Genomic DNA, 20,520 nt, shown 5'->3' on the forward strand with positions numbered 1-20,520 from the left:
ACGTGTTCAATTTTTAAGCAACCAATGTTAGCAGCAAGTTACCGGAAACGGTAGCATAGCGGTTATGTTACTGGACTAGTAAACCAGAGGTCTGGACTAATGATCCAGAGACGCGAGTTCAAATCTCACCATGGCAGCTTGGGAATTTAAACTCAGTTAATTAAATACATCTGGAATAAAAAGCTATCAGTAATGGTGACCATGAAACTATCGGATTGTCATAAGAACCCATCTGGTTCGCTAATATCTTTAAGGAAGGAAATCTGCCATCCTTACCTAGTCTGGCCTATTTGGGACTCCAAACCCACAGCGATGTGGTTAACTCTTAACTGCCTCTGAAATGGCCTAGCAAACAACTCAGTTGTAACAAACTGCTACAGAAAACAATAATAATTTAAAAAATGGATGGCCCACCCGACATCGACCTTGGCACCGACTTCGGACACGACAAAGGCACACCCAGCCCAGTCAACCCTGCAAAGATCCCCTCACTAACATCTGGGGACATGTCAAAATTGGGAGAGCTGTCACACAGACTAGTCAAGCAACAGCCTGACATAGTAATACTCACAGAATCATACCTTTCAACCAATGTCCCAGACCCCTCCATCACCATCCCTGGATATGTCCTGCGACCCACCAGAGCAGGCGACAGTGGTATATAGTTGGGAGGGAGTGGCCTGGGAGTGCTCAACATTGACTCCGAACCCCATGAAGTCTCATGGCTTCAGGACAAGCATGGGCAAGGAAACCTTCTGCTGATTATCACCTACTGCCCTCCTTCGGCAGGTAAATCATTACTCCTCCATGTTGAACATCAGTTGAAAGAAGCACTGAGGGTAGCAAGGGCAGAGAATGTACTCTGGGTGGGGGACTTCAATGTCCATCACCAAGAGTGGATCGATTGCACCAATACTGACCGAGCTGGCCGAGTACTGAAGGACATAACTGCCAGACTGGGCCTGCGGCAGGTGGTGAGAGAACCAACAAGAGAATGAAAAGAAAGACTTGGATTTATATAGCGCCTTTCACAACCACTGGACGCCTCAAAATGCTTTACAGCCAATTAAGTACTTATGGCGTGTAGTCCCTATTGTAATGTAGGAAACGCGGCAGCCAATTCGCACACAAGCAAGCTCCTACAAACAGCAATGTGATAATGACCAGATGATCTGTTTTTTTTTAAATGTTGATTGAGGGATAAATATTGGCCAGGCGCCCGGGTTAACTTCCTTGTTTTTCTTCGAAATAGTGCCATGGAATCTTTTACGTCCACTTGAGAGAGCAGACAGGACCTCGGTTTAACATCTCATCTAAAAGACAGCACTTCCAACAGTGCAGCACTCCTCTGTGGAGTGATAGTCTAGATTTTTGTGCTCAAGTCCCTGGATTGGGACTTGAACCCACAACCTTCTGACTCAGAGGCGACAGTGCTACCCACTGAGCCACAGCTGACACTGCTGGGAAAACCTACTTGACCTTGTCCTTGACCACCGGATAGTCCTTGTGGAGATGAAGACCTGTCATCACACTTAAGACACTCTCCATCGTGTTGTGTGGCACTACCACTGTGCTAAATAGGATAGATTCCGTACAGATTTAGCAACTCAAAACTGGGCTTCCATGAGGCACTGTGGGCCATCAGCAGCAGCAGAATTGTACTCCACCACAATCTGTAACCTCATGGACCGGCATACACCTCTCTCTACCATTGCCATCAAGCCAAGGGACAAACCCTGGTTCAATGAGAACTGCAGAAGGCATATCTAAAAATGAGGTGCCAACCTGGGAAGCTGCAGCCCAGGATTATATACATGCTAAACAGTGAAAGCAGCATGCTATAGACAGAGCTAAGCAATCCCACAATCAACAGATCAGATCAAAACTCTGCAGTCCTGCCACCCCCAGTCGGGAATGGTGGTGGAAATTTAAACAACTAACGTGAGGACGACGCTCCACGAATATCCCCATCCTCAATGATGGTGAGTGAAAAGGACAAGGCTGAAGCGTTTGCAACCATCTTCAGCCAGAAGTGCCAAATGGATGATCCATTTCAGCCTCCCCCTGAGGTTCCATCACAAAAGCCCAAATTCAGCTAATCAGATTTACTCCACGCAATATCAGGAAATGGCTGAACGCACTAGATACAGCAAATGCTATGGGCCCTGACAACATCCCAGCTGTTGTACTGAAGACTTGCACTCCAGATCTAGCCGCACCTCTAGCCAAGCTGTTCCAGTACAGATACAACACTGGCATCTACCCGACAATGTGGAAAACTGCCCAGATATGTCCTGTCCACAAAAAGCAGGACAAATCCAATCCGGCCAATTACCACCCCATCAGTTTACTCTCAATTATCAGCAAAGTGATGGAATGTGGCATCGACAGTGCTATCAGGCAGCATTTACTCACCAATAACCTGCTCACCGATGCTCACTTTGGGTTCTACCAGAACCACTCGGCTCCAAACTTCATTACAGCCTTGGTCCAAACATGGACAAAAGAGTTGAATTCCAGGTGTGAGGTGAGAGTGACATCAAGGCAGCATTTGACAGAATGTGGCATTGACGTCCACGGGAATCAGAGGGAAAACTCTTCACTGGCTGGAGTCATACAGACCACTAAGGAAGATGGTTGGGATTGTTGGAGGTCAATCATCTTAGCCCAAGGACGTCATAGAATCATAGAATGGTTACAGCACGGAAGCAGGCCAATCTGCCCGTCAATTCTGTGTCAACTCTCAGCTAGTCCTACTCCCCTGCCCTTTTCCTGTAGACCTGTAATTGCTTTTCCTTCAGATACTTATTCCACTCTCTTTTGAAAGATAAAATTGAGTCTGCCTCCACCACCCTTTCAGATCTTGACCACTCACTGTGTAAAAAAGTGTTTTCTTACATTGCCTTTGGTTCTTTTGCCAATCACGTTAAATCTGTGTCCTCTGGTTCTCGACCCTTCTGCCAATGGGAACAGTTTCTCTTTATCTACTCTGTCCAGACCATTTTGAACACCTTTATCAAATCTCCTCTCTGCTCCAAGGAGAACAGTCTATCTCCCAGCTTCTCCAGTCTATCAACGTAACTGAAGTCCCTCATTCTTGGAATCATTCTTGTAAATCTTTTCTGCACCTTCTCTAAGGCCTTCACATCCTTCCTAAAGTGTGCCCAGAATTGGACACAATACCTCAGTTGGGGCCAAACCAATGTTTTATACAAATTCATCATAATTTCCACAGTTTTGTACATTATACCTCTATTTATGAAGCCCAGGATCCTGCATGCCTTTTTAATTGCTTTCTCAACCTGCCCTGCCACTTTCAATGATTTATGCAGACATACCCCCAACATCGCTGCAGGAGTTCCTCAGGACAGTGTTCTAGGCCCAAGCATCTTCAACTGCTTCATCAATGACCTTCCCTCCATCATAAGGTCAGAAGTGGGGATGTTCGCTGATGATTGCACAGTTTCAGTTCCATTCGCAATTCCCCAGATAATGAAGCAGTCCATGCCAGCAGGCAGCAAATAACATTCAGGTTTGGGCTGATAAGTGGCAAGTAACATACGCACCACACAAGTGCCAGGCAATGACTATCTCCAACAAGAGAGAGTCTAATCACCGTCCCATGACATTCAACGGAATTACCATCACTGAATCCCCCGCCATCAACATCCTGAGAGTCACCATTGACCAGAAATTTAACTGGATCAGCCGCATAAATACTGTGGCTACAAGAGCAGGTCAGAGGTTGGATATTCTGCGGCGAGTTTCTCACCTCCTGATTCCCCAAAGCCTTTCCACCATCGACAAGGCACAAGTTAGGAGTGTGATGGAATACTCCCCACTTGCCTGGATGAGTACAGCACCAACAACACTCAAGAAGCTCGACACTATCCAGGACAAAGCAACCCGTTTGATCGGTACCCCATCTGCTCCCTCCATCACCAATGCTCCGTGGCTGCAGCGTGTACCATCTGCAAGAAGTACTGCAGAAACTCGCCAAGACTCCTTCAACAGCACCTCCCAAACCCGCGACCTCTACCATCTAGAAGGACAAGGGGAGCAGGTGCATGGATTCCCTCCAAGTTCCCCTCCAAGTTACACACCACCCTGACTTGCAAATATATTACCGTTCCTTCATTGTCGCTGGGTCAAAATCCTGGAACTCCCTCCCTAACAGCATGGTGGAACTCCCTCCCTTCACCACACGACTGCAGCAGTTCAAGAAGGCGACTCACCACGACCTTCTCAAGGGCAATTATGGATGGGCAATAAATGCTGGCCTTGCCAGCGACGCCCACATCCCAGGAACAAATAAAATAAAAGTACTTTCAGGGCAGGTGTGGCACAGTGTAGATCCAGAATAAAGGTCTAAAAATGCAACCCAAGCACACTCAATACTGTCCAAGTGTGACTTGTACATTTTGCATCAGCCATCCTAGTGTTTTTTCTAAATGAGATTGGTAATTTAGAACTAAGTTATGGTAAATCTTGGGCGATTTTCTGTTCGGGAGTCATGGCACCAGAACTAGGATCTTCACAATCAGCAGAAAGAGACCTTCATCCAATCAATCTGCATGAGCCTTCAACACAGGTTTTAACAAAGTCCAACTTTTGGGGTGAAGATATGCATTTAAACCAGATTTTTCTGTAGTTGACATTGCATTTTGTATGTTAATCTTGTTATATTTAGCTGATGTTCTCCTTTAATGAATTTTGGTATCAAATTAGTCCTTCCCAGTTATCTATTTTAAGGTATCACACCCTCTCCCATGTGAAGGACAGCAGATATATCAAAAACAGACAGCACTGCTGACTCTCAATATAGGAAGATAGCATGCTGAGGTTACCTGATCCAAGCAGCATTGCTCTCCCTCTCGAGTGGGAATCAACACATCGCAGGTCGCGACATTCTGTTTACCTGATCGCTACTGATGGAACCAGTTTAGCTTTCATTGCTAATGCAACCTCATTTGTTTTCAATTGTATCTTTACCAAAAATTCTGCAATTGAATTGAAAAGAACAAAATACTGGGAAATAGCGTGGCCCATCAAGATGGGGTTGTGCCTCCCTTCATCACCTGTCCAATTTCAAAAGGTTCAAGTAGAAACATTATTACTTCCATTAATCCAACAATTCAAATAAAGCAAATGAAAAGTAAAAACAGACTTGTGGAACACAAAGTCCAAGCACCAGTTATGTGTCGCTGGTCTATCAGTAACTTTGCTACTATTCACTCAAGTATCCCAGTGAACATTTAGAAGCATTAGCTCAACTAATTGGTTTTCAGTGGTCACACTGTGGAATTAACTATCTCTGAAAGAACACTTGTCCTATCAAGTGATCATAAGATATGTTCTTTTGAAAGAAGAAGGAGTGATTCAATTAAAAACATACATTTCTGGAAGAAGGGATGTTTGAACAACCCTTTGTCTATGCCACTGTCAGCAGGTGCATGATACCTCGCTGTCAGCGGTAGAGCTTTCAGCTGCCACTGTTTCTGTAGTTTAGTTCCACTCCAGCGGGGAGCTTGTTGAGTGTGAGGTGGAGCATTGCAGCGAGGAAGATCGAGAAGAGGGTTGGCATGATGAAGCAGCCCTGCTTGACCCCGGTCCGGACGTGGATTGGTTCTGTGATGGATCCGTTGGTCAAGATCACGGCTTGCATGTCGTTGTGGAGCAGGCGGAGGATGGTGACAAAATTTTGGGGGCAGCCGAAACCGAGCACGACGCTCCATAGTCCCTCGCAGTTGGCTACAGAACCAGTGGAAACCTGTTCAACCTTCGTTGTCTCCAGGCCAGATCCAAGACCACCCCAACCTCTGTCGTCGAACTACAGTATGCAGACAACACTTGCGACTGCGCACATTCAGAGTCTGAACTCCAAGTCATAGTCACCATCTTCACTGAGGCGTACGAAAGCATAGGCCTTACACTAAACATCCGTAAGACAAAGGTCCTCCACCAACCTGACCCCGCCACACAGCACTGCCCCTCAATCATCAAGATCCATGGCATGGTCCTGGACAATGTGGACCACTTTCGATACCTCGGGAGCCTATTATCAGCAAGGGCAGACATCAACGACAAGGTTCAACACTGCCTCCAGTGCACCAGCGCAGCCTTCAGCCGCCTGAGAAAGAGAGTGTTCGAAGATCAGGCCCTCAAATTTGCCACCAAGCTCATGGTCTACAGGACGGTAGTGATACCCATCCTTCTGTACGGCTCAGAGACGTGGACCATATACAATAGACACCTCAAATCACTGGAGAAATACCACCAACGATGTCTCCGCAAGATCCTGCAAATCCCCCGGGAGGACAGACACACCAACGTTAGTGATCAGGCCAACATCCCCAGCATCGAAGCACTGACCACTCTCGACCAGTTCCGTTGGGCGGGCCACATTGTTCGCATGCCTGACATAAGACTAACCAAGCAAGCGCTCTACTCGGAACTCCTACATGGCAAGCAAGCCCCAGGTGGGCAGAGGAAATGTTTCAAGGACACCCTCAAAGCCTCCTTGATAAAATGCAACATCGCCACCGACACCTGGGAGTCCCTGGTCAAAGACCGCACTAAGTGGAGGAAGAGCATCCGGGAGGGTGCTGAGCACCTCGAGTCTCGTCGCCGAGAGCATGCAGAAAACAAGCGCAGGCAGCGGAAGGACCAATCCCACCTGGGGCAAACCAGTCCCACCAACCCTTTCCTTCAACGACTGTCCCACCTGTGACAGAGACTGTAATTCCCGTATTGGACTGTTCAGTCACCTAAGAACTCACTTTTAGAGTGGAAGCATGTCTTCCTCGATTTCGAGGGACTGCCTATGATAATGATTTCAGCCGACTCAGTTTTACTTTCTGAAACTCTTATCTCACTTTCATTCTTTTAAAAACCTTCTCAAGACCCTATTCAATCTAGCTTTCAGCCCCTCATCTCATCTCTCACACTGTGGCTCAGTGTTCGTTTCCCTATCTATTTCCATTTGTGAAGCACCTCAGCATGGTTTCTAAAAGCTCTATATAAATGCAATTTGTTCTTTTTGTCTGCCCTATATGTAATTAAGCAATAGACCAGGGAATTCTAGGTTTGAGCCCAGGCACGGAATTCGATTAGTTGAATAATGTTAATGTTGATGATCATGTTATTGTGAAATATATATTTATTTTATTCAAAATCTTATTTTGGCCATTAGAAATTTCAATTACTGAGATAAAATAGCAGATGAAAAATGTTTCCAAACATTTTGTGAGTGATTCAGTTGTTTCATTTTTCCTTGTTTTTTTTATTTATATATAATATAAATATATAAGAACATAAGAAATAAGAGCAGGAGTAGGCCATTTGGCCCCTCGAGGGCCCCTCGAGCCTGCTCTGCCACTTAATAAGATTATGGCTGATCTGATCTTGGGCACAGCTCCACTCCCCTGCCCACTCCTTATCATTCAAAAATCTGTCTATCTCCATCTTAAATATATTCAAGGACCCAGCCTCCACAGCTCTCTAGGGCAGAAAATTCCACAGATTTACGACCCTCTGAGAAGAAATTCCTCCTCATCTCCGTTCTAAATGGGCGACCCTTTATTCTGAAACTAGAGGGCTGGCCATCTTAGACTGGGTGATGTGTAATGAGAAAGGGCTTATTAGCAATCTTGTTGTGCGAGGCTCCTTGGGGAAGAGTGACCATAATATTAAGATGGAGAGTGACACAGTTAATTCAAAGACTAGGGTCCTGAACTTAAGGAAAGGTAACTTCGATGGTATGAGACGTGAATTGGCTAGAATAGACTGGCGAATGATACTTAAAGGGTTTACGGTGGCCAGGCAATAGCAGACATTTAAAGATCACATGGATGAACTTCAACAATTGTACATCCCTGTCTGGATTAAAAATAAAACGGGGAAGGTGGCTCAACCGTGGCTAACAAGGAAAATTAGGGAAGAGGCATATAAATTGGCCAGAAAAAGCAACAAACCTGAGGACTGGGAGAAATTTAGAACTCAGCAGAGGAGGACAAAGGGTTTAATTAGGAGGGGGAAAATAGAGTACGAGAGGAAGCTTGCTGGGAACATAAAAACTGATTGCAAAAGCTTCTATAGATATGTGAAGAGAAAAAGATCAGTGAAAACAAAAGTAGGTCCTGTGCAGTCAGATTCAGGTGAATTTATAACGGGGAACAAAGAAATGGCGCACCAGTTAAACAAATACTTTGGTTCTGTCTTCACGAAGGAAGACACAAATAACCTTCAGGAAATACTAGGGGACCGAGGGTCTAGTGAGAAGGAGGAACTGAAGGAAACTCCTACTAGGCGGGAAATTGTGTTAGGGAAATTGATGGGATTGAAGGTCGATAAATCCCCAGGGCCTGATAGTCTGCATCCCAGAGTACTTAAGGAAGTGGCCCTAGAAATAGTGGATGCTTGGTGATCATTTTCCAACAGTCTATCGACTCTGGATCAGTTCCTCTGGACTGGAGGGTAGCTAATGTAACACCACTTTTTAAAAAAGGAGGGACGAGAGAAAACGGGGAATTGAAGACCGGTTAGCCTGACATCAGTAGTGGGGAAAATGTTGGAATTAGTTATTAAAGATGAAATAGCAGCACATTTGGAAAGCGGTGACAGGATCGGTCCAAGTCAGCATGGATTTATGAAAGGGAAATCATGCTTAACAAATCTTCTAGAATTTTTTGAGGACGTAACTAGTAGAGTGGACAAGGGAGAATCAGTGGATGTGGTGTATTTGGACTTTCAAAAGGCTTTTGACAAAGTGCCACACAAGAGATTGGTGTGCAAAATTAAAGTACATGGTATTGGGGGTAATATATTGACGTGGATAGAGAACTGGTTGGTAGACTGGAAGCAGAGAGTCGGGATAAATGGGTCCTTTTCAGAATGGCAGGCAGTGACTAGTGAGGTGCCGCAGGGCTCAGTGCTGGGACTCCAGCTATTTACAATATACATCAATGATTTAGATGAAGGAATTGAGTGTATTATCTCCAAGTTTGCAGATGACACTAAGCTGGGTGGTGGTGTGAGCTGTGAGGAGGATGCTAAGAGGCTGTAGGGTGACTTGACAGGTTAGGTGAGTGGGCAAATGCATGGCAGATGCAGTATAATGTGGATAAATGTGAGGTTATCCACTTTGATGGCAAAAACAGGAAGGCAGAATATTATCTGAATGGTGACAGATTAGGAAAAGGGGAGGTGCAACGAGACTTGGGTGTCATGGTACATCAGTCATTGAAAGCTGGCATGCAGGTACAGCAGGCAGTGAAGAAGGCAAATGGCATGTTGGCCTTCATAGCTAGGGAATTGAGTATAGGAGCAGGGAGGTCTTACTGCAGTTGTACAGGGCCTTGGCGAGGCCTCACCTGGAATATTGTGTTCAGTTTTGGTCTCCTAATCTGAGGAAAGATGATCTTGCTATTGAGGGAGTGCAGCGAAGGTTCACCAGACTGATTCCCAGGATGGCAGGACTGACATATGAGGAACGACTGGATCAACTGGGCCTGTATTCAATGGAGTTTAGAAGAATGAGAGGGGATCTCATAGAAACATATAAAATTCTGACAGGACTGTACAGGTTAGATGCAGGAAGAATGTTCCCGATGTTGGGCAAGTCCAGAACCAGGGGTCACAGTCTATGGATGAGGGATAAGCCATTTAGGACCGAGATGAGGAGAAACTTCTTCACTCAGAGAGTTGTTAACCTGTGGAATTCTCTACCACAGAGAGAGTTGTTGATGCCAGTTCGTTAGATATATTCAAGAGGGAGTTAGATATGGCCCTTACGGCTAAAGGGATCAAAGGGTATGGAGAGAAAGCGGGAAAGGGGTACTGAGGTGAATGATCAGCCATGATCTTATTGAATGGTGGTGCAGGCTCGAAGGGCTGAATGGCCTACTCCTGCACCTATTTTCTATGTTTCTAACTATGCCCCCTAGTTCTAGATTCCCCCACGAGGGGAAACATCCTCTCTGCATCTACATGGTTGAGCCCCCTCAGTATCTTATATGTTTCAATAAGATCACTTCTCATTCTTCAAAACTCCAATGAGTACAGGCCCAACCTGCTCAACCTTTCTTCATAAGTCAACCCCATCATCTCAGGAATCAACCTAGTGAACCTTCTCTGAACTGCATGCAATGCAAGTATATCCTTCCTTAAATAAGGAGACCAAAATTGTACGCAGTACTCCAGGTGTGGCAGAACTCTAGTTGTAGCAGGACTTCACTGCTCTTATACTCCATCCTCCTTGCAATAAAGGTCAACATTCCATTTGCCTTCCTGATCATTTGCTGTACCTGCATGCTAACCTTTTGTGTTTCATGCAGAAAGACCCCCAGGTTGGTTCTTCTGATTGGCCATTCATGATTAATGATTTTTGTGAGACCTTAGTAGTTTATCACTGGCATTTTATTTGCTTATCACTTAGCTTTTTTTATTTGTATGTTCACTATCAGTTCTGATTTGTTGATGTTTTACTTTAAGCCAATCAGCAATGTGTGAGGGATAAAGTGTGACAGTTGGAAGCAAGTATGACAACAGGAAGTGTGTGCAGATACAAATCTTTTAGCATATTATACATAAGATTTATTTGTTGTGGACCCACTACTTCCATATTTCACTGGGCCAGAACTCGACTTGTAAGATTTCATAGCAACTGTGGAAGGGTTTTGTTTTTTATTGTTGGGTTGAATGTCCTGTTGTCTCTTTAGGCCAGAGGTATTCAACAATTCAGGCAATAACACACCAAATACGTTTTACAATAGAAAACGGATATTAAGATAATGAACGATGTCTCTGCAAGATCCTGCAAATCCCCTGGGAGGACAGACGCACCAACGTTAGTCTCCTCGACCAGGCCAATATCCCCAGCATTGAAGCACTGACCACACTTGATCAGCTCCGCTGGGCAGGCCACATTGTTCGCATGCCAGACACGAGACTCCCAAAGCAAGCGCTCTACCAGAACTCCTTCACGGCAAATGAGCCAAAGGTGGGCAGAGGAAACGTTACAAGGACACCCTCAAAGCCTCCCTGATAAAGTGCAACATCCCCACTGATACCTGGGAGTCCCTGGCCAAAGACCGCTCTAAGTGGAGGAAGTGCATCTGGGAGGGCGCTGAGCACCTCGAGTCTCATCGCCGAGAGCATGCAGAAATCAAGCGCATGCAACAGAAAGAGCGTGCGGCAAACCAGTCCCACCCACCCTTTCCCTCAACGACCATCTGCCCCACTTGTGACAGGGACTGTGGTTCTCTTATTGGACTGTTCAGCCACCTAAGGAGTCATTTTTTTTTTTTAAAGAGTGGAAGCAAGTCTTCCTCGATTCTGAGGCACTGCCTGTGATGATAACTACCAGAATCCTAGCCTCTATATTTCTTGTTCAGCTACGCCACACAACCAGCTTCAATAGCACTTCCCTGAATCACATCATACCTCACAAAATAGGTAACAAAGGATGATAACTGCAAGGAAACAGGATGATAGAATTATATATTTAAAGTATTAGCTTAAAGCAAGCAGGATGGTAATGGTAGAATTCAAACATGGGGTTAATACATTTTTTGAGTGATACAACATTAAGCTAGAATAAGTTTCAGGTGATGCAATAGTCAACTGAAACCAGTTTGATCATATTGTGTTAGGTACTGATAAGAGGACAATTTGATCATATATGGGCTACTGACCATGTGATTGCAGCATGAGGGCTATTGATCAAGGGAAGGGCAGATGTTGAGATTACAATCTTTACACAATCCAAAGGCAAGTTCGCATATTAAATAGGGTTGCATGCAAAGTAAAGCAAACAGTACAAGAAAGATCTGATCCAAAAGCAAAATATTGCGAATGCTGGAATCTGAAATAAAAACAGAAAATGCTGAAAATCTCAGCAGGTCAGGCAGCATCTGTGGAGAGAAACACAGAACTCAGACCGAAGGGTCCAGACCTGTAATGTTAACTCTGTTTCTCTGCACAGATGCTGCCTGACCTGAGATTTCCTGTATTTTCTGCTTTTATTTAAGAAAGATGTGATAATGGAGCCACGGAACCTGGGTCACAGGGTGATCAAACAACATGGCAGGAAGGGAAACAGGATATAAACTGGGAGAAAGATAGAACTCATGGTAGAGAATTGAAGGAAGAACACCAGGAAGAGGCAGGGGTTGCTTTGGGAGTCTCGTGTCTGGCATGCGAACAATGTGGCCTGCCCAGCGGAGCTGATCAAGTGTGGTCAGTGCTTCAATGCTGGGGATATTGGCCTGGTCGAGGAGACTAATGTTGGTGCGTCTGTCCTCCCAGGGGATTTGCAGGATCTTGCAGAGACATCGTTCATTATCTTAATATCTGTTTTCTAGAGGAGTGGGTAGTACTGTTTTTATTGCATCTATTGTCTTAGATGGTAAGACTATTAGCAATATGACTTGTTAACTATGCTTTGTCTTGTACTAAATTAAACTCTAATTACCACCACCATTTTGGTATAGTCTCCTTCTGAATGTCTTACATAAAGTTACTTATAATCCTTAGCAGTACAATAATGGAATTTTACAGCACAAAAGGGGGCCATTCAGCCCGTCGTGCCTGTGCCAACTCTTTGAAAGAGCGGTCCAATTTAGTCCCACACCCCAGCTTTTTACCCTATAATCCTGCAAATTGGTTCTCTTCAAATACATAAGTTTTAGTGAAGCGCTGCAAATTCTGGCAGTGGTGGGATACGAATCCACAATCACACAGACTGGAACCTAAATCCAGCCTGTTGACCACACCATCCTCCTTTCTGCCGTTGTCCAGCTGGGTGGGATTGCACTCGCCTGGTTCCATTCTTATCTATTTAATCGTAGCCAAAGAATCACTTGCAATAGCTTCTCGTCCCACTCCCGCACCATTACCTATGGTGTCCCCCAAGGATCTGTCCTAGGTCCCCTCCTTTTTCTCATCTAAATGCTGTCTCTTGGTGACATCATTAGAAAACACAGCGTCAGTTTCCACATGTACACTGATGACACCCAGCTCTACCTCACCACCACTTCTCTCGACCCCTCCACTGTCTCTAAATTGTCAGACTGCTTGTCCGACATCCAGTACTGGATGAGCAGAAATGTCCTCCAACTAAGTATTGGGGAGACTGAAGCCATTAGCTTTGATCCCCGCCACAAGCTGTTCCCTAGCCACCAACTCCATCCCTCTCCCTGGCAACTGTTTGAGGCTGAACCAGACTGTTTGCAACCTTGGTATCATATTTGACTCTGAGATGCAAATGTAATGCCCCTATTTAAAAAAGGAAGCAGACAAAAAGCAGGAAACTGTAGACCAGTTAGGCTAACATCTGTCGTTGGGAAAATGCAGTAATGCATTATTAAGGAAGCAGTAGTGGGACATTTGGAAAAGCATAATTCAATCAAGCAGAGTCAGCATGGTTTTATGAAAGGGAAATCATGTTTGACAAATTTGCTGGAGTTCTTCGAGGATCTAACAAGTAGGTTGGATAAGGGGGAACCAGTGGATGTGGTGTATTTGGATTTTCAGAAGACATTCAATAAGGTGCCACATAAGAGGTTACTGCACAAGATAAAAGCTCACGGGGTTGTGGGTAATATATTAGCATGGATAGAGGATTGACTAATTAACAGAAAAGAGAGTCAGGATAAATGGGTCATTTTCCGGTTGGCAAACAGTGACTGGTGGGGTGCCGCAGGGATCGGTGCTGAGTCCTCAACTATTTACAATCTATATTAAATGACTTGGATGAAGGGACCGAGTGTAATGTAGCCAAGTTTGCTGATGATACAAAGATGGGTGGGAAAGCAAATTGTGAGAAGGACACAAAAAAATATGCAAAGGGATATAGACAGGCTAAGTGAGTGGGCAAAAATTTGGCAGATGGAGTATAATGTGGGAAAATGTGAGATTATCCACTTTGGCAGAAATAATAAAAAAGCAAATTATAATTTAAATTTGTGAAAAATTGCAACGTACTGCAGTACAGAGAGACCTGGATGTCCTTGTGCATGAAACACAAAAAGTTAGGATGCAGGTGCAGCAAATAATCAGGAAGGCAAATGGAATGTTGGCCTTTATTGCAAGGGGGTTAGAGTATAAAAGCGGAGAAGTCCTGCTACAACTGTACAGGGTATTGGTGAGACCATACCTGGAGTACTGCGTACAGTTTTGGTCTCCGTATTTAAGGAAGGATTTACTTGCATTGGAGGCTGTTCAGAGAAGGTTCACTAGGTTGATTCCGGAGATGAGGGGGTTGACTTATGAAGATAGGTTGAGTAGATTGGGCCTATACTCATTGGAGTTCAGAAGAATGAGAGGTGATCTTATTGAAACTTATAAGATAATGAGGGGGCTAGACAAGGTGGATACAGAGAGGATATTTCTACTCATAGGGGAAACTAAAACTAGAGGACATAGTCTTAGAATAAGGGGCCGCCCATTTAAAACTGAGATGAGGAGGAATTTCTTCTCTCAGAGGGTTGCAAATCTATGGAATTCTCTACTGTGGAGGCTGGGTCATTGAATATATTTAAGGCGGAGATAAGACAGATTTTTGAGCAATAAGGGAATGAAAGGTTTTGCGGGGCGGGCAGGGAAGTGGAGATGAGTCCATGATCAAAACAGCCATGATCTTATTGAATGGCGGAGCAGGCTCGAGGGGCCAAATGGTCTACTCCTATTACTTATGTACTTATGAACTCCCGTTAAGTGAACCATCACTAAGACTGCCTATCTCCATCTCTGGAACAGCGCCCGATTCAGCCCCTGCCTCAGCTCATTTGATGCTGAAACACTCATCCATGCCTTTGTTACCTCTAGACTGGACTATTTCAACGCACTCCTGGCTGGCCTCCCATTCCATCCTTCATAAATTTGAGGTCATCCAAAACTGCTGCCTATGTCCTAACTCAGACCAAGTCCTGTGCTCACTGACATACCCTGGCTCCCGGTTAATCAATGCCTTGATTTTAAAATTCTCATCCTTGTTTTTAAATCTCTCCATGGCCTCATCCCTCCCTATCTCTGTAATCTCCAGCTCCACAACCCTCCGAGATAATCTGTAGTCTTCTAATTCTAGCCTCTTGAGCATCGCCGATTTTAATCACTCCACCATTGGTGGCCGTGCCTTCAGCTGCCAAGACCCTAAGCTCTGGAATTCCCTCTCTGCCTCTCTACTGCTTTTTCTTTCTTTAAGACGCTCCTTAAAACCTACCTCTTTGACCAAGCTTTTGGTCATTTTCCCTAATATCTCCTTATGTGGCAGTTTTTTTAAATAATACTCCTGTGACGCATCTTGGGATGTTTTATTACTTTAAAGGCATAATATAAATAGAAGTTGTTGTTGTTGTTAGATCACTTGGTCATGCTACCACAATGAATTGATTTCTAGAATGGGTCCCAATGGCAAGACTCTTTTGGCATCAGCTTCAATGTTTTAATGTTACACATTGGCATATATTTTCCGATTGCTAGAAAGCGGGGCCATCCTAAATACAATAGTGCCAGCTCAGGTTTATTGGGCTCAAAATTGTCCAGGATTTGCTCTGTCTCTTTTGGAGCTACTTGATTTTTCTGGAGCATTTTAAAAATCCCCATTTTACACATTCAATTTGCGCCATTATAAGTGAGTTAATTAGGATTTTGTTTTAGTTAAGTTTAGTTTTTTTCAAAAGGAGGCATTACCAGCTACCTACGCCCGTTTTGGCCATTTAAGCCACTTTGGACAGCTAATAGTTACTCCAAACTAACTTAGGCCAGCGTATGTGTCCACTTGTGGCCGCACAGAAAACCCTTGCGGGGAGTTAAGAAATCAGTGCAGATAGGTACTAATGACTTGACTAAAGAATGTGAATAGGATCAAACAGCTATACAGCACATCATATGACAAGCTTCACAAAGTTAATTTACTATACAACAGAAGCATTCATGGAAGCTTAAACTACAAAAATAAAAGTAAAGAGACAAAACATATATACATAATTTTTTCAAAATATCCAAATACAAAATAGAAGTGCCTCCTGTTCGTAATTCTTATGTTCTTATGTAGGAAAGTATTTTCATCAACAGGGTTAAGAAAAGTCTTGAGTAAGTTCATTAAAATTACTGGCTACACAGTTATCACTGCCCCGCCCCACCCCAGATCAAAACTTCCCCCCGAGATCAAAACTCTCTCCCCTCCCCTCGCCCCCCCCACGATCAAACTTTTGAGATGGATTTCAAAATAGACAATTCTACCTGAACCTTTGCATGACAATGTCCTCAAGTCTTCAAGTTGTGTGTAGAATATTGACATAAAGTGGCAGCCAACAAAAGAACCAAGTGCTTTAGAAGAAGGCAGGCTTCTCTCATTGCTGTGCAGCAAGCCACTCAGCCCGGGATAGGGGCGGGATGCATCGGGTCCCACACTGCAGCACGCATCATCATCATCATCGGCAGGAGCTACTGCGCAAACGCTCTAATGCGCGTGCGGACAGCTGCCGGCACTCTTTCACGTGCAGGGCCCTTGCTCCACCCCCCAATCCACTGGCCGCGCCGTGCCAAGCCCCGGGAGAGTCAACAGGCCAGAATCCGGGGAGATCTTTTTGGCGCCGTTTTCAGCCTACAAAGTCGGCACATCTCTGGTGAGTGCGCCAAAAAAAACGTGTGGGCCAAATTTGGGCCCATTAAAACTACAGCTGGTATTGTCTTATTAGAGCCCATTCACTTGTGATATGGTTACTGGATATCACTGCATCATAATAGGATTGCCTTGCTTTTGTTTAGGGACATATAGTGAATCCCTGCATCAGATTAAAACTTCCCTGAAGCATAAAACAAGATTCGGTAAGAAATACATAGTAAGAGAGCAGCCAGAAAACAAACCATTACTGAACATTCCCTCCCAATAATTAATATTCCTCTTCTGTTTCCTCACCCAGATGACACCCATTCCATCCAAAATGATGGGCTGAAGATCTCCTTCCAGTTGTCCCCCTGTGGTATCCTTTACCCAGCTGTTAGCAGGAGCATCTGAATATTGTAGGGTGGTTAGCCATTTTAATTCACTTCTTCCCCTCTCCTCCTCCATGTGGAAGTGCTTGTTATGGTTGGATCAAAAGCTCACTGTATGTGCAAACTCTGGCGCAGAAAGCTGGAGCATTTATGAGCAAAATACTGCCTGTAAGTTGACCTTCTACAGAAAGTTAGTGCCTACCTTTCTGAGATGATGTCAACCAGGTCCTTTGGATCTTCGAGTATCATTGCATAGCAAGTGTTTGAAAAGCTTACTGTGAATTTTTTGCAAGCTGCAACATCCCTCACCAATTCAAAGTAACTGGTATCAATTCCTAACAGAAACAAAACGAGAAGGCTTGAGTAATTACTCTTCAGGCAGTACAAGTGCCACAATTCAGTCTTGGAGATCAAAGGCACCAGGATCATGGCTTTCCTTTCAGGTCAGTGGAAACCCTTCTGTTATAGTTGGGAGGAGCTTGCTTTTAAGGACAACATTGCAACACAAGTTCTATAAAGTGACTCCGACCATCTTTCACTTGAGCACCAGGGCATCTAACAGTCAGCTACAGGGACTAGTGTTTTGGCAATTCACTGCTAAATTAATGCTGGAAGTTGCTTTGAAAGTGCCCCAGTGGAGGTATTTCATTATTTCGTGTCAGATTTAGTGTCAGCTGTGGCTGTGTTGGTAGCATTCTTGCCTCTTGTCAGAAGGTTGTGGGTTCAAGTCCCACTCCAGAAACTGAGGGAATGCTGCACTGTTGGAGGTTCCGTCTTTCAGATGAGGTGTTAAACTGAGGCCCTGTCTGCTCTCTCAGGTAGATGTAAAATATCCTATGGCACTATTGCGAAGAAAAGCAGGGGAGTTATCCCTGATGTCCTAGCCAATATTTATCCCTCAATCAAAATTTTAAACAGATTATCTGGTCATTATTACATTGCTGTTTGAGGGAGCTTGCTGTGTGCAAATTGGCTGCTGTGTTTCCTGCATTACAATAGTGACTACACTTCAAAAATACTTTAATTGGCTGTAAAACGCTTTGGGACATCCGGTGGTCGTGAGAGGCGCTTTGTAAATGCAAGTCCTTTCTTTTTTTCAGCGGTACAAGATGAAAGACACTTGCTTGCACCTTATTCTGTGTCCGCAGAAAGAAACTCTTTAGACAAAAGTAGCAATAAAGTAATCCCAATATATTGCCCTACAACTGCTTGGAATATGTACTTCTTATTTTGTTTTAATAAGCATTTCACCTTGTGACAATATGGTTTATATTCTAATCTTGTACTTCTAGGTGCATCCCCAGTGGGAAGAGTAAGTGGAGTGGCCGGCTTCTTGGTATGACTAAAAGGTCTTTGGAATTGAAATAGCCCTGTACCTTCATGTGCTCAACCTCTGAGTCAGAAGGTTGTGGGTTCTAAGTCCCACTCTGGAGACTTGAGCACAAAGTGCAGTACTGAGGGAGTGCTGCACTGTCGGAGGTGCCGTCTTTTGGATGAGACGTTAAACAGAGGCTTCATCTGCTCTCCAAGGTAGATGTAGAAGATCCCATGACACTATTTTGAAGAAGAGCAGATCCCCTGGGAGCAGATGCCTGGACAATTAAGCAGTACCAGCTTAACATACCAATCTTAAAAAGCAAAAATGAGAATGCTTATAATAACGTAATAAATTAGAAATGTGCTAATCTGGTGGGGAAGGTTAAAGAGAATGGTTTATAGATTGGCAATTATTATGATGGCAAACATTTCTATATGAAACGTTATATAAATCGAGTTAACAAGTATTTTGCTATCTTTGTATACATTGTACCTCCAAACATGAAACAAGTTGTCCAGTCGACAACATTGTCGTCCATAAGAAGTCTGCGCAAACTGTTCTGATCTTTGGAAAACACTGTAATTGTAGGTGCAACTGGATTGTACTTTTCTTCCTACACAGTAGAGAACAAAAGAAAGTCAAAATTATGATTGATTAATTCATCTGATAAACTAAAGGGATAATCCTTCTTCAAAAATCTCCCATTCTTTTAAAAAAACGTGGCAACTTCTAAATTTGAATTTTAATAAGAATATATAGTGGAATCCCTCATCTCACCTTACCAATTCAGCTGACTTGATAAGTATAGTATAGGGTGGCAGTTTATGTGACAACATAGTAAATGTGTGGACATTGTTTAAGGACAGATCAGGCTTGGCTGCAATGTCTTCCAGGGTTGAATAAGCTCCCAACACTCACTATCTAGGCTTGGATAGGAAGGATGGACACTTAAGCAAGGCACCATTGCCTGTGGAACCCTAACCCAAAAAAGAATCACATCTTCAGTGGAGGAGCAGAGAAAAATGTGTGAGAAATAGATAGAGCTAAACAGCAAGAGGCGGAAGTATTGAGCTGATGAAAAACAAAGAGGCAGAATGGCAAAATAGACGAGAGAGAAAGAAATAGGCAATAGGCATAACTAGTTTGCATAGGGTCAGGTTAACAGTAAAACATGGCGGAGTTATGAACATGCAATGGATTACAAGGTAGCTCTATTAATAAAGCCAAGGATCCCATATGCTTTTTTTTTTAAAACATCTTTATCAACTTGTCCTGCCACCTTCAAAGATTTGTATTCCTGCACCTCTTTTTAAATTGCACCATTTAGTTCATATTGCCTCTGCTCATTCTTACTACCAAAATGTATAATTTCATACTTTTCTGTGTTAAATTTAATCTGCCATGTGTCTGTCCATTTCACCATCCTGTCCATGTCCTCCTGAAGTCTGTTACTATCCTCCTCACAGTTTACTACATTTCCGAGTTTCATCTGCAAATTTTGAAATTATGCCCTGCATACCCAAGTCCGGGTCATTAGTATATATCAAAAAGAGCAGTGGTCCTAATACCAAACCCTGGGGAACACCATTATATACCTCCCTTCAGTTTGAAAAACTAACCATTCACCACTACTCTGCTTTCTGGCCCATAACCAAATTTGTGTCCACGCTGCCACTGTCCTTTTAATCCCATGGGCTTTAATTTTGCTAACATGTCTATTATGTGGTACTTTATCCAATGCCTTTTGAAAGTCTATATACACACCATCAACCATAAGAACATAAGAAATATGAGCAGGAGAAGTTCATTTGCCCCTCAAGCCTGATCCGCCATTCAATAAGATCATGGCTGAAATGATCTTGGCCTCCACTTTCCTGCCTGCTCCCTTGACTCACCGTAGTTAAAAAATCCACCTTAAATATATTCAATGATCCAGCCTCCACAGCTCTCTGGGGTAGAGAATTCCAAAGATTCACGACCCACTGAGAGAAAAAATTCCTCCTCATCTCCATTTTAAATGGGCGACCCCTTATTCTGAAACTATGCCTCCTAGTTCTAGATTCCCCCACGCAGGGAATCATCCTCTTTGCATCTACCCTGTCAAGCCCCCTCAGAATCTTATATGTTTCAATAAGAATGAGTATAGGCCCAATCTGCTCAACCTTTCTTCATAAAACAACCCTTTCATCTCAGAAATCAACCTA

The 20,520-nt window shown here is 43.9% G+C and overlaps 1 protein-coding gene and 1 long non-coding RNA gene across 6 annotated transcripts in view; one reads left to right on the forward strand and one right to left on the reverse strand.

Annotated features, from left to right (window-relative positions):
• The window catches only part of LOC139273155 (uncharacterized), a 38,410-nt gene extending 19,583 nt beyond the window's left edge, over window positions 1-18,827 (forward strand). The window contains exons 4-5 of the long non-coding RNA XR_011595027.1: window positions 16,926-17,441; window positions 18,291-18,827. This is a non-coding gene — a long non-coding RNA (uncharacterized lncRNA). The remainder of the gene's footprint in view (window positions 1-16,925; window positions 17,442-18,290) is intronic.
• LOC139273154 (glycine N-acyltransferase-like protein 3) overlaps window positions 1-20,520 on the reverse strand; it is a 56,093-nt gene that overhangs the window by 747 nt on the left and 34,826 nt on the right. For 4 of the 5 annotated variants that reach the window (XM_070889649.1, XM_070889650.1, XM_070889651.1 and 1 more), the window contains exons 4-5: window positions 18,809-18,929; window positions 17,201-17,333 (exon numbers count right to left, since the gene is read on the reverse strand). In XM_070889649.1, the coding sequence (XP_070745750.1) occupies window positions 17,201-17,333; window positions 18,809-18,929 (254 nt within the window). The remainder of the gene's footprint in view (window positions 1-17,200; window positions 17,334-18,808; window positions 18,930-20,520) is intronic. The other variant, XM_070889654.1, reaches the window with a different exon arrangement.

Source organism: Pristiophorus japonicus, chromosome 9 (genome assembly GCF_044704955.1).
Source record: "Pristiophorus japonicus isolate sPriJap1 chromosome 9, sPriJap1.hap1, whole genome shotgun sequence".
In the NCBI taxonomy this organism is placed as follows: domain Eukaryota; kingdom Metazoa; phylum Chordata; class Chondrichthyes; family Pristiophoridae; genus Pristiophorus; species Pristiophorus japonicus.